The sequence below is a fragment of the Triticum aestivum genome, chromosome 2A (assembly GCF_018294505.1).
Source record: "Triticum aestivum cultivar Chinese Spring chromosome 2A, IWGSC CS RefSeq v2.1, whole genome shotgun sequence".
Classification (NCBI taxonomy): domain Eukaryota; kingdom Viridiplantae; phylum Streptophyta; class Magnoliopsida; order Poales; family Poaceae; genus Triticum; species Triticum aestivum.
Window position 1 is genome coordinate 780,365,742 of NC_057797.1, and position 11,840 is coordinate 780,377,581.

The window sequence follows — 11,840 nt, forward strand, 5'->3', positions numbered from 1 at the left end:
TCAAATTTTACGAAGTTTAACTTCAGTCAACTCTAATATGCAGAGTAAATAAAAACGGAGGAAGTACTTTCCCCACCAAATAACCTCAATCCAACCAGGTTTCTCCTCTCCGTCTACTAAGAGGGACTGGTCCAAGAAGAAGCTATCATCTCCACGGCGGCAGCAGACAGGCTGGCGACATAAGTATGACCCATTTCTCCACTCGTCGTCCTGTCCAAGAACCTCCGTGCCCCTTATTATTTGCCTCCGAAAGAAAAATATGCTGTAATGAAAAATATGCTTACTATTCTAAAAAAATACAGGCGCTTGCCTATTTGGATGCACGGTTTAAGAGATAAAATATTTTGAATAAACAGATCTATAAAAAAGGGAAAACTTTCAGGTTACGACAAGTGACGCACTGCATGCGCCCACTTGTCGCAACCTGGGAGTTTTTTTCTTTTTTCGTATATCCGTATATTCAAAACCTTTTATCTCTTAAACCATGCATCCAAATCTCGAACCGTTTCACCGTTGGATTCCGCGTCGAGATCTTCAAAAACTAGATTCTGTGTTGATAGGTTTTGACGAAAAAATTCAAAAAAATCGGACAAAAAAACGGACGAAAACCCCGAAGTGGGAGCAAGTTTTTTTCCTTTACGAAAGAGGCACGGTTGTGCCTCTCGTGAAAGCATAACCATGCCTCTCGCGGAAGGAAACAAAAAACAAAAAACGTATTTTTTTCCCGTTTCCGAGAGACACGGCCGTGCCTGCCTCTCGTGGAATAAAAAAAATAGGAAACACGTTGTTTTCGTTTTTGAGAGGCATGGTCGTGCCTCTCGCAGAAGCATAACCATGCCTCTCTCGTGAAAGCAAAACCTTGCTTATCACGGAAGAAAGAAAATAGAAAACACATTTTTTTTCGTTTTCGAGAGGCATGGGCGTGCCTCTCGCGAAAGCAAAACCGCGACTCTCGCGGAAGAAAAGAATGTGTTTTTTCGTGCAAGAAAAGAAATTCGAAATTTTTTCTTGTGCGGAAGCTAAGAAAGACAGGTGAAAACCAAAAAGTTCAAAAAAAACCTGCTTAAAAAATCGAAAACGCATGCGGGAAAATAAAAAACAAACGCGCTTTCAGCCTATCCCAAAAAATTGCTGGAAGTCTTTAAAGGAGCGCTCCCTAATTAGTTGCTCCCGCTCCCGAGAGCTCGGCAGGCTCAGCAGTGTAAAGTAAAGGCCGTCCGTCGCGGAGGCCAGCCCACCCGATGCCGGCCCAGATAGAATAGGGGTTATGCAAATCGACTGACGAACGCGCGCGCTAGTAGAAGGCGGGAACGCGAGAATACGCGTCCGCCCGCGCCCACCCACGCGCGCCACACGTGTTCGGCGAAACACCCGACCCGACCCCGATTTGGAAGTGGCCTCACCTTTCCGTATAAAGCTGAGCTGCCTCAGCCGCAGCCGCCAATCCAGTCAAAATCCTCTGCCCAGATCCCCTTGCTCTGTTCCCACTGCCGCCGCCGGAGCCGCCGCGATGTCGACGCCGACGCCGGCGCTACTAACCGACGAGGGCATGGCGAGGGTGCGCCGCAAGAAGGACTTCCGCCACATGGAGCGGGTGGACGGCCGCATGCTCAACGTGCTGCAGGGCCTCGAGCTCCACGCCAACGTCTTCTCCCCCGACGAGCAGGCCAAGATCGTCGCCTGCGTCCTCGACCTCCAGGACCAGGGCCGCCGCGGCCGCCTCCGAGGTACCCAACCCAACCTTCCCCCTCTTCTTCATCTCCAACACCCCTCCGATGAATTCTCCCGTGCTCCTTCTTCCATGCCCGATCTTGATCTGACGACCTCGATTCTTCTTCCAGAGCGGACCTACTCGGAGCCGCGCAAGTGGATGCGGGGCAAGGGCCGGGCGACGATCCAGTTCGGCTGCTGCTACAACTACGCCGCCGACCGGGACGGCAACCCGCCGGGCATCGTGCGGGACGAGGCCGTCGACCCGCTGCCGCCGCTGCTCGCCGCCATGGCGCGCCGCCTCGTGCTCTGGCGCGTGCTCCCGCCCTCCTGCGTGCCCGACAGCTGCATCGTCAACGTCTACGACGTCGACGACTGCATCCCGCCGCACGTCGACCACCACGACTTCCTCCGCCCCTTCTGCACCGCCTCCTTCCTCACCGAGGCCCCAATCCTCTTCGGGAAGGACATGAGGGTGGTCGCCCCCGGTGAGTTCTCCGCCGCGGCCTCCATCCCGCTCCCCGTGGGGTCGGTCCTCGTGCTCGCCGGCAACGGCGCCGACGTCGCCAAGCACTGCGTCCCCGCCGTGCCGGCCAAGAGGATCTCCATCACGTTCAGGAAGATGGACGCCTCCAAGGTCCCGTTCGGGTTCCGGCCCGACCCGCTGCTGCAGAGCCTCGCCGCTGCGGTGGTCCGGCCGGCGATGACGGCGGCGAGCGCGCCCCCGAACAGAGCGGCCTGGGAGCAGAGCAATGGCGAGGCGGCGAAGCATGCGGCGCCTCAGCAGCAGCACCAACCGGCGGCGCCTCTGTACAAGGCTGCTGCTGCTGTCAGGGCGGGACAGACACAGAGCCCCGGGGGCGGCGTCTCTTTCAGCCTCTCCACCGACGAGTTCCCGGCGCTTGGTGCCTCGCCGGCCAGCGGACGACGGCCGGGAAGGAGATAAAGAATTCGATTGTTTGAAACATGATGAGTTGAGAGATACTGTACTTTAGTTTTGTTGGAGCTCATGTAGTATTAACGACATTCATCCATTCATCCGATGTATTACTACCACTCATCATCATAGGTTAAAGAAAGAAAACTTGATATTAGTACATTGATGATGATGATGATTTACTCTGATTGCGTTGGTTTGATGATCGACTACAATCTGCGGCTCATGAAATTTCAAAGATGACCGCCGATTTCTAAATACTAATGGTGATTTACTATACATTTTCTTTTTACCATTATGTTCAGCATATTTTTTAGTTTTGTCTCCGCAAATAAAGTTTAAACAGCAAGAAGAGGTGTGTTTCTTGATTCAGTTCATTACGGCATCTCCAACACAAGCCCTCAAACTGCCTGCAACTGTTTGAACTGGGCGGTCCCAACACATTTCCATCCAACTCCCCATCTGTCCAAACCTAGGGGGTGGGGCTTTGTGGCCGTTCAAACCTTGCCACATACGCAACGGACACCCCGGATCCATTCAAAACCTCTCCCGTGCCCGCGTCCTCTCTCATGCCAACCGGTTGCCACGCATTCATGCCGGCCCGCAGTGCGACTAGACGCGATGGGATGGCTATTTGCCGCATGCACAACGGTTACCCGTTCGCCTGCCTGTCGGCATTAAAAACTGGCGCGTTGGAGAAACCCACTCTGATGCCTGCTTGCCCTAGCTGGTGCCCGCTATTTTATAATTGTCCATGCCCGACACCATCCGCACCGCACCACCGTCGCTCCCACTCCTTCTCACTGCACCACCTCCGCCATGACCGCGAGCCCTAAAGTGACCTGGGATAACCTTACGGCAGAGCAAAGACACCATCTCTCGACTCATCTTAGAGTAAATCATCATTAGAGAAACCCGAATTACTCTAGTTGATCTGGTATAATGATCAGCTCCAATCAGTGGTTCATGAAGTTTCTAAGATAGACTATAAAAGTAGTGTGTTCAATTCTATCAGGATAACAAAGTAATAAACAGTAATGAGATATCCTCTTACCACTTCGTCGGCAGAACTAAAGCTTAAACAACAAGTAGAGGCAAAAAGGAAATTAATGATCTCATGTGGACTTGAGAAACAAAATCTGAACTACAGAGAAAATTTGCTGCATTGGAAGAAAAAAATGTTGAAAATCAGGTCATTGGAATCTGCTGCCTGCCAAATCATCTCATGTCGATTTCGGCTACTGCCGTAGTATCAGAACATTTCTCCATTCAGCTACTTCTACTCGGTACATATTTTCATTGCAGCATATTTTTTATACTGAAAAAAAAAATAAGTTGACCTGCAGCCTTCAAGAATACAAGTGTTGCACGATTGAACCAACGTCTTTGCCAAGGTGAACAAATAAACTATATAGTTGAAACCATCTCGATAGCACCTATTGATTAGGTTCATTCGTAAAATAAAAATTGAATACACCACGGAGTACCAAATTTCAAATTACAGGTTACAACATTGTGCACAACAAGAAGACTAAACCAATATCGATTATGACGTGCTCGTCGTGTTGTAAGCCATGTCCGCAGAGGACGTGTCCATGTCATTCAAGCCCAGCTCCTCGTTTTGCTCCCAGCTCCTCTCATACTCCTCAACTGCAAGTCAATTCATGGACAAACAGGTACTGGAATATTAATAAACATTTTTCGGCAATTCAAAGCAAATGGCTAAATTATTGAGTATAGGAAAAACAAAACAAAAGAGTTTGCAACGAGCAATATCATTTCTTGCTAGTTGTTTGTCATCTTACTTGTTAGCTGTTTGTCATCTTCTAGCGAATCTGTCGCTGGAGCAATAAACGAAGCCGCTAATGCGTCATCAAGAATTAGAGTCCATGGCTCTTCTAGATTTAGAAGCTGAAATATACAGATACACATTGAAATATGTACGTAACAGATTGAAGGGAATCATTAACTCATTAACTCATCGTATCCTTCAGCACCTATGCTGAAAAGGGATACCCAAAACAGCAGGTTATTTTGCACATGTTAGTAATAATTACATTCAATTCTGGACAGTAATTTGAAAAAAACGATTTGCTCCATGTTTACCAAGAAAACAACGCTGCCAGACAGCGAAGACTTTAACAAGTACTCCCTCCGTTCCCAAATAATTGTCTTTCTAGCCATCTCAAATGGACTACAACATACGGATGTATGTAGACATGTTTTAGAGTGTAGGTTCACTCATTTTGCTTCGTATGTAGTCACTTGTTGAAATCTCTAGAAAGACAATTATTTAGGAACGGAGGGAGTATAACTTTGCGCAAGAACTGATGTGTGCTTTATAATATTCTGAAGATTAGGTGAAATAGAACCTTGCTACAGAGACAATGTTCAACATATCAAAAGGAAAAAATACCAACCTTTGCTAATCTCTCTGTGAAACCATCCCATTTCTTCTTCTTCCATTCATATGTGCTGTCACCCAACTGGAATCCATGAACTCGCTCCAGTGCTGTAAGCCCAAAAAGATGCATATATTTGAGTTTCAGGAGGAAATTTGTACCCATAACAATTCTAACGATCACATCGTATTCTGGTGTACTTCATATCGACATAAGTTGCACAAACTCTGTTGGAACACAAAAGCTTCCACAAACTTCAATTTTTTTTAAAAAGCTTCCTCTAAATCTAACGTATATGCATAACTGAAAGTGCAGAGAGTAACAAACATACATGTGCCACAATATTTCGAATAAATTCCTGCCTAGTCATATACTGTTAAGCTGTTGGCAGAAGAGACGGGCCTACGTCTAGCGAGGAAATCAACTATGCAACTTACCTTCGAGATACTTCCATCTCATACAAGCTACAAAAAAAAATACTGGAAGGCACACCTTTGACTAGAATTAGCATGGCTCTTGCAGTCAATTTTGGTCCCATAAACAGAGGAGGCATGAGTATATGGCGAACATACCCTCGCATATTTTCACAATTAAACCTTCAACTGTTGTCACAATGCCACCCAGTGTTCCGCTTGACAGCTCCAACTCAAGTTCAGGTACACTAACTGCTGCTGAATCTGACTGAAAAAATTAAGAGGTCTGAATCAACTAAGTTACATATGAGATATTGCAACGAGTCTGAACATTCTTTTCGGTTTTGCTAAATAATGGATAGTGGAGCCTATTCATCCATTTTGGCATGAAGAAACTGTAGTAAGATTCAACCTAACACATATCATGTTCCTTAATTACACAAGTATCACCAAGTTAAACTGTATTCACTCGCTAAAAGCTCCAGGTTAGGTAGTCCAAAACAGCCGAGTCATAACTAAATAACTACCAGCTCAATTGAAGAAGAAAATTACAAGGGGTAAGACACAAAGAAGTAACACTAATGTTCCCCATTCCATATGTAGAATCATTAATCTAATGCACATATATGAAAATTAAGAGATTTGCATGAGAGAGAATGAGAGAATGGGAAAGAGTACATTTCTAACCTTGATGACATCACGACTAAGATCTTTTACATTTCGCACAATCAGTGTTGTTTTCTTTCCTTTAGCTGGGATTTCACCACCAGGCTTCAACTGGTTAACGAGACAGTGGCATCTTTTAGTTCAGAAGTGTGGCCAAGTACAACACTGGTAAATCCAGTTCTTTTTTATATGGAAAATAATAATCAAATATGACGCTGGAACTGACCTCTGAGTTGCGATAGCCACAAGCATCACATGATGTAGCCATAACAATCACCTCTCGAAAATATGGGATTTCTACCAAAGGTCAAGGATCAGACACTAGTAAATACTGATTACTTGCAGCATTGCACCTCCATATAGTAGGATTGATCACATAAACAAAGCTACCAGAACCAAAAACTACAGTCTTTCTGAGATTGAATTTAAGGTGGAAAGGATACTTGTAGAAAAGAATCGTGTGACACACTCAGTAGCACAAGCCGCACATGTTGATGGTAAAGTATCAACCTGCCCAATTAAATTTTGTAAGGCATAAGTAAGAGATCTTAGTAATTGTTATAATTTTTAGGCGACTGAACAGACGTACCTCTTCTGGTGCTGAATATCTACACAGCGCTGCAGTAATTTCATCAGAGTTTCCCTGAGCTATAGCACGGCGACCTGCAACAGCTCCAACTGAACCATGTGGAATCCTTTGCGGCCCACCAGAGTTTCCTTCCACTGTTGACGCATCCTGAGAAGAGTCTCCAGATTCTTTGGTTGGTTCAGCAAGAAAACCGAGTGCTGCTTGTTGTTCATATGTCCTCTCATAGAATCTCAAAGATAACAAAGGATCTGATGAAGGTGCATTCCTGTTGATATACGCAGATAGATAAATATATGTCCAATTGCAAGTAATTAATGCGTGTGTGGAGCTATCAGCTATGTGCACCATAAGCCGTCACTCAAACTACTACAGGTTGTGCAGATTGCTGAACGAAGATAGAAACTCTGCTCTGCAAAAGTCCATTTCTCTACCCTGAACTCTAAAAATCATTTGAATTGCAACCCTGAAATATGAAAGCAGCTTACTCCACACCCCTCGGTTGACTACACGGATTTTTTGGCTGACATGTGTCGCACATGTTTTGTTTAGTTGATGTGGTGCCTACATGGGAAATGTAGAAAACAGTGGGAAAATCAAGGAATTATTTAATGATAAATAATTTGTAAATCCCATAATTTATTTATGGATTAGTTGAATTTCATAATTAATATATAATAATACAAATTTACAGTTTTAAACACACATGCCTTAACAATATTTCCTTTGATATCATTCACAATTTTCTGTTATTAGTATTTATCTTTACTTTTACGACCGTTTCTATTATTTGATGAGAAAGAAGAAACAAATGTAGTTTGAAGTGCAGATATCTTAGAAGTTAGAACTATTCTTTCATGGCAAAACAATTTCAAGAATCCAAGTATTCTCATCTCAAATAATATGAACTCTGAAGGTACAAAAACTCACGGGTTCTCGATGAAGCTGTTACCAGAAGCATCATCAAGAATAAAGGTAAAAGCAGCTTCCCCTGATCCAAGAGATCTCAATTTTACTAAGAACTGTTCAATAGCTTCAGCCTTTTCAGGATCCACTTTCTGCAGGTACCAAAAGACAATTAGTGTGTATCACTAGGTGGCTCAATTGTAATTCAAAAACTCAGCAGACAAGCCACAAGTTTCACCTTTCTTTCATCCTGAAGTGCTTGCAACTCACTAACAGCTCGCATAATGCTCCCTTCCACCTAATACATGACAAAAAAACTAAGTAAACTAACAATAAAAGAAAATAATTTAGAAGGAACCATCTCCCCAGAATTATATACAGAAAACGATGACGCGTACTGTTGAAAGTGTTCCACGTTGAGCTTCTGGAGGGATCTCAAAGTCTAGTTCTGGAATCTGCATATAAGTCAAAGTGTAAAAGAACATAAAACACAGTGAATATGTGTATAGCACAAATGCATTAACAAGTGCATGGATCAGCATTACCTTAATAGTTGCTGAATCAGATTTCACAACTTGGCGGTTCAGTACCTGTGCCAAAACAGCTTGTCAGTGACATGAATATGGATAGGAAGCCAAATGCATATGGATTTAAATGTGAAGTGAGGTTCACATCTGTTAGTGCAGTGAGGTATGGAAGAAGGTGGTTCAGTAATATAGACAATAATAACACATCACAAGTAAAAAAAGGTACCAGCGCAAGATATACACAGATAATAATGAATAATACAGTGAGCCTATATAATCCATTACCATAAATGTGGTGGCAATTAACTGGTGAACTGGGACGCGTTGCAGTGAAGAACATATGAAATACGTACAACAGGAAACAACTTTTCAGGTGCAAGTTGTAACATTAAAACAATGCAACATTTCAATCATTTGGAGGAGTCACCAGAAAACTGATGTTACAATCTATCAAACAAGATCATGTTTTGTGGTTGGAATAGACAAGTATGTGCATCTATCAAAGAAGCGATGCTCTTAAACAAACTTCACAAATTTTCTGCAATGAGAAATTGAGAATGTGGCGTGGGTAAAGTTGATCTGGTTGCTTTATGAACCTGGTGCCCATCATGCTCAGGTTTATCTTGGTGGAGGAATGTTATTGGTTAAGATATTAACCACAGTATTAGTCACTATATCCCAAGTGATGGAGCTTCTATCTTGCTTAGGAAAGATTTTTGGTCCAACCGAGAGATACTGGCTGGCAAGTTTAACTGCCTATTTTTTTCGCCCTCAATCAAGATGCCACAGTTCAAGAATTCTTAGTTACTGCGCACTTACATTCTCTCTTAGCTTTGCCCCTTTCAGTTCAAGCATATGAGGAGAGCTTCCGCTCGTTATCCAGCTATACGTGACTCTGTTATCCACGCGCTGGATCAGAATGATACTAGAACATTTGCTTGGGGACCTCTCACTATTTTTGGGTGGACAGGTTCTACAGATTTTTGTTTGAAAGAGTACCATCAGACCTAGTCCTGAGAAGCATTTGGAAATCTAACTGTTTAATAAAAGTGAAGGTGGCTGCTCCACCTGAACACGAGGGGTATGATGCTCCATTGACAGTGGCAGCTTGATTCAGGGTCGCAAGTGTGATTTATATCCTACTAACGTCCTGGAAACTCATGATCGGATTTCTGGCTGTGATTTTGTGTGGTATTTCTACGCATTCATTGGGACCTTCACAGGCCAATTGCCCCATACCTCGGTTCTGCTTCTCAGCACTTTGTTGGGCTTTGTTTTGTGGACATAGTACGAACGTACCATGCGCCTCCTGGAATATTTGGAAGGAAAGGAGCGGGTTCATCTTTCAAGGACAGCCACCCTCATTTGCTTGCTGGAAAGTTCACTTTCAAAGTAACCTACAGCTTCGCCATTTGAGTGAGGACATGTTTGGTAGTTTAGTTCAACCTCTATTTGACTGGTTGCTTAATCTGTTTGTTTAAGTTCATTTTCCTTTGTTCTCTCTTTTATCCACCTTGGATACATAGAGTTTGTAAGATACTAATTTCTTTACAAAATCTACACCCTACTGTATCTCAGTGAACAAAAAGAAAAGAGAAGAAAGAAATACCTCAGGCTGCCCCTTGGGGACTTTCAAAGTGTAGCAGCATCCCTTGGGCTGGAGCTGCCCCGCAAACTGAACCTCATTGTTCCTAGCACACAGGTAGACCAGAATTAGACTTCACACAAAAAAATCAAACAATTCTACACTTGTGCCGCGACACGGACGCCGAATTACCTTTCGCTGCAATGCGGGCACTCGAAGGCCATCAGAACAACCTGCAGATTCACAGAGGGAAATTTCAACGCATATCCCAAATCAGAACAGCCAGCTTTGTCCACAGACACAGAGAGAAGAGTAGTAGCTGTAGCTCACCTCCCGGAAGTGCGGGATTAGAGTCAGCAGTATCCTCGTCGTGCCCTGATAACCACAGCAAATCACAATTGACAAACGTCAGCCAGCCCATGAGGAACCTCCGGCACGATGGACCGGCCTTGGAACACGGTGCAGAGAGCAGAGAGCAAAGCGAGGGGAAAAAAGGGTGGAGAGGCTTCTCACGTTCTCGCCGCAGCGCATGCAGAGGGACTCGACGACGTGGAGCGGCGCGTCGCGCGCGCCGTCGTCGCCCGCCGACTCCGCCGCGGAGCGGATGTCCACCACCACGCCCCTGTCCTCGCCGGAGCTCGCCATGGCGTGGCGTGGGGCGGGGAGGTCCGTGCGGGCTGGGCTCTCGCGGGGGTATGGGGCTTTCGAAAGCTCGCTGGTCGGCGGAGACCACCGGCACGGGCGGCGGCAGGAGGGTGTGAGCGGCGGCGGCGGCGGCGGCGCGAACCCTCGGAGCAGGTTTTGGTCGCTGTGGGGGAGAAGGATTGGGTAGTTGGGCTGGGGAAGAAGCCGACCCAAATCCAGTGCAAGTAGAAGTCTCTCGAAACAAGTGGACTGCGGAAAGATGGGCTGGACTAATATGGGTCGAAAGCTTTTGGTAATCCAGGCCCAAATTGTGCAGGATCCATCCTGCCATCAAACACCGAGAGCAACTAGTTAACGAGCGCTCCTTTCGGAGCCTCGCAACGATCAGCACCACTTGGCGCGCTCTCACCCACTCGTCACGTATCATGCTTTGGACGCTTCCTTCGGATTTTGTTTTTCTATACTTTTCCGCACGCGTTTTCGGTTTTAAACGGTTTTTTTGGTTATTTCAACGTTTTGGTTTTTCCCCAGTTTTCCTTAGCTTTTCGATCAAAAATAATTTTGAAAAAAAATATTTTGCGCGAAAAAAACGCGTTTTCTTGTTTCTTTCTTTTACGAAAGTCACGGTTTTTTCCCGCGAGAGGCACGGTTATGCTTTAGCGAGAGTCACGGCCGTGCCTTTCGGAAACGAAAGAAAAACACGTTTTCTGTTTTTTTTTCTTTCGTGAGAGTCACAGTTTTGCTTCCGCGAGCGGCACGGTTGTGCTTTCGCGAGAGTCACGGCCGTGCCTCTCGGAAAGGGAAAAACAAAACGCATTTTCTGTTTTTTTTTCTTTCGCGAGAGTCACGGTTTTGCTTCTGCGAGAGACACGGTTTGTGCTTTCGCGAGACTCACGGCCGTGCCTTTCAGAAAGGGAAAAAATACGGGTTTTCTGATTTTTTTTTTCTTTCGCGAGTCATGGTTTTGCTTCCGCGAGAGTCACGGCCATGCCTTTCGGAAACAAAAAAACGTTTTTTCTGTTTTTTTTCTTTCGCGAGAGTCACGGTTTTGCTTCCGCGAGCGGCACGGTTGTGCTTTCGCGAGAGTCACGGCCGTGCCTTTCGGTAACGAAAAAAAACGCGTTTTCTGTTTTTTTTCTTTCGCGAGAGTCACGGTTTTGCTTCCGCGAGAGTCACGGCCGTGCCTTTCGGAAACAAAAAAACGTTTTTTCTGTTTTTTTCTTTCGCGAGAGTCACGGTTTTGCTTCCGCGAGCGGTACGGTTGTGCTTTCGCGAGAGTCACGGCCGTGCCTTTCGGTAACGAAAAACAAAACGCGTTTTCCGTTTTTTTTCTTTCGCGAGAGTCACGGTTTTGCTTTCGCGAGAGGCACGGTTGTGCTTTCGCGAGAGTCACGGTCGTGCCTTTCGGAAAAGGAAAAACAAAACGCGTTTTCTGTTTTTTTTTCTTTCGCGAGAGTCACGGT

The 11,840-nt window shown here is 45.4% G+C and overlaps 2 protein-coding genes across 3 annotated transcripts; one reads left to right on the forward strand and one right to left on the reverse strand.

The window, feature by feature from the left end:
* Positions 1-1,426: 1,426 nt before the first annotated feature.
* LOC123191197 (RNA demethylase ALKBH9B) lies at positions 1,427-2,909 on the forward strand. The gene is made up of 2 exons (XM_044603988.1): positions 1,427-1,727; positions 1,842-2,909. Exons 1-2 carry the CDS (start codon positions 1,511-1,513, stop codon positions 2,654-2,656), a joined length of 1,032 nt encoding a protein of 343 aa, XP_044459923.1. The 5' UTR covers positions 1,427-1,510; the 3' UTR covers positions 2,657-2,909.
* Positions 2,910-3,995: 1,086 nt separating this feature from the next.
* Positions 3,996-10,581, reverse strand: LOC123191198 (zinc finger protein zpr1). Of its 2 annotated transcripts, XM_044603990.1 has the most exons (16): positions 10,246-10,579; positions 10,063-10,107; positions 9,925-9,965; positions 9,757-9,838; positions 8,166-8,210; positions 8,019-8,075; positions 7,859-7,918; positions 7,645-7,772; positions 6,718-6,982; positions 6,572-6,638; positions 6,355-6,425; positions 6,150-6,239; positions 5,622-5,730; positions 5,068-5,159; positions 4,453-4,558; positions 3,996-4,297 (listed from the first exon to the last, which is right to left on the reverse strand). In XM_044603990.1, exons 1-16 carry the CDS (start codon positions 10,375-10,377, stop codon positions 4,194-4,196), a joined length of 1,494 nt encoding a protein of 497 aa, XP_044459925.1. In that variant the 5' UTR covers positions 10,378-10,579; the 3' UTR covers positions 3,996-4,193. The 2 variants fall into 2 exon arrangements, with proteins under 2 accessions (XP_044459925.1, XP_044459924.1); XM_044603989.1 differs by having other exon boundaries at positions 8,019-8,210; positions 10,246-10,581.
* Between the last annotated feature and the right edge of the window lie 1,259 nt (positions 10,582-11,840).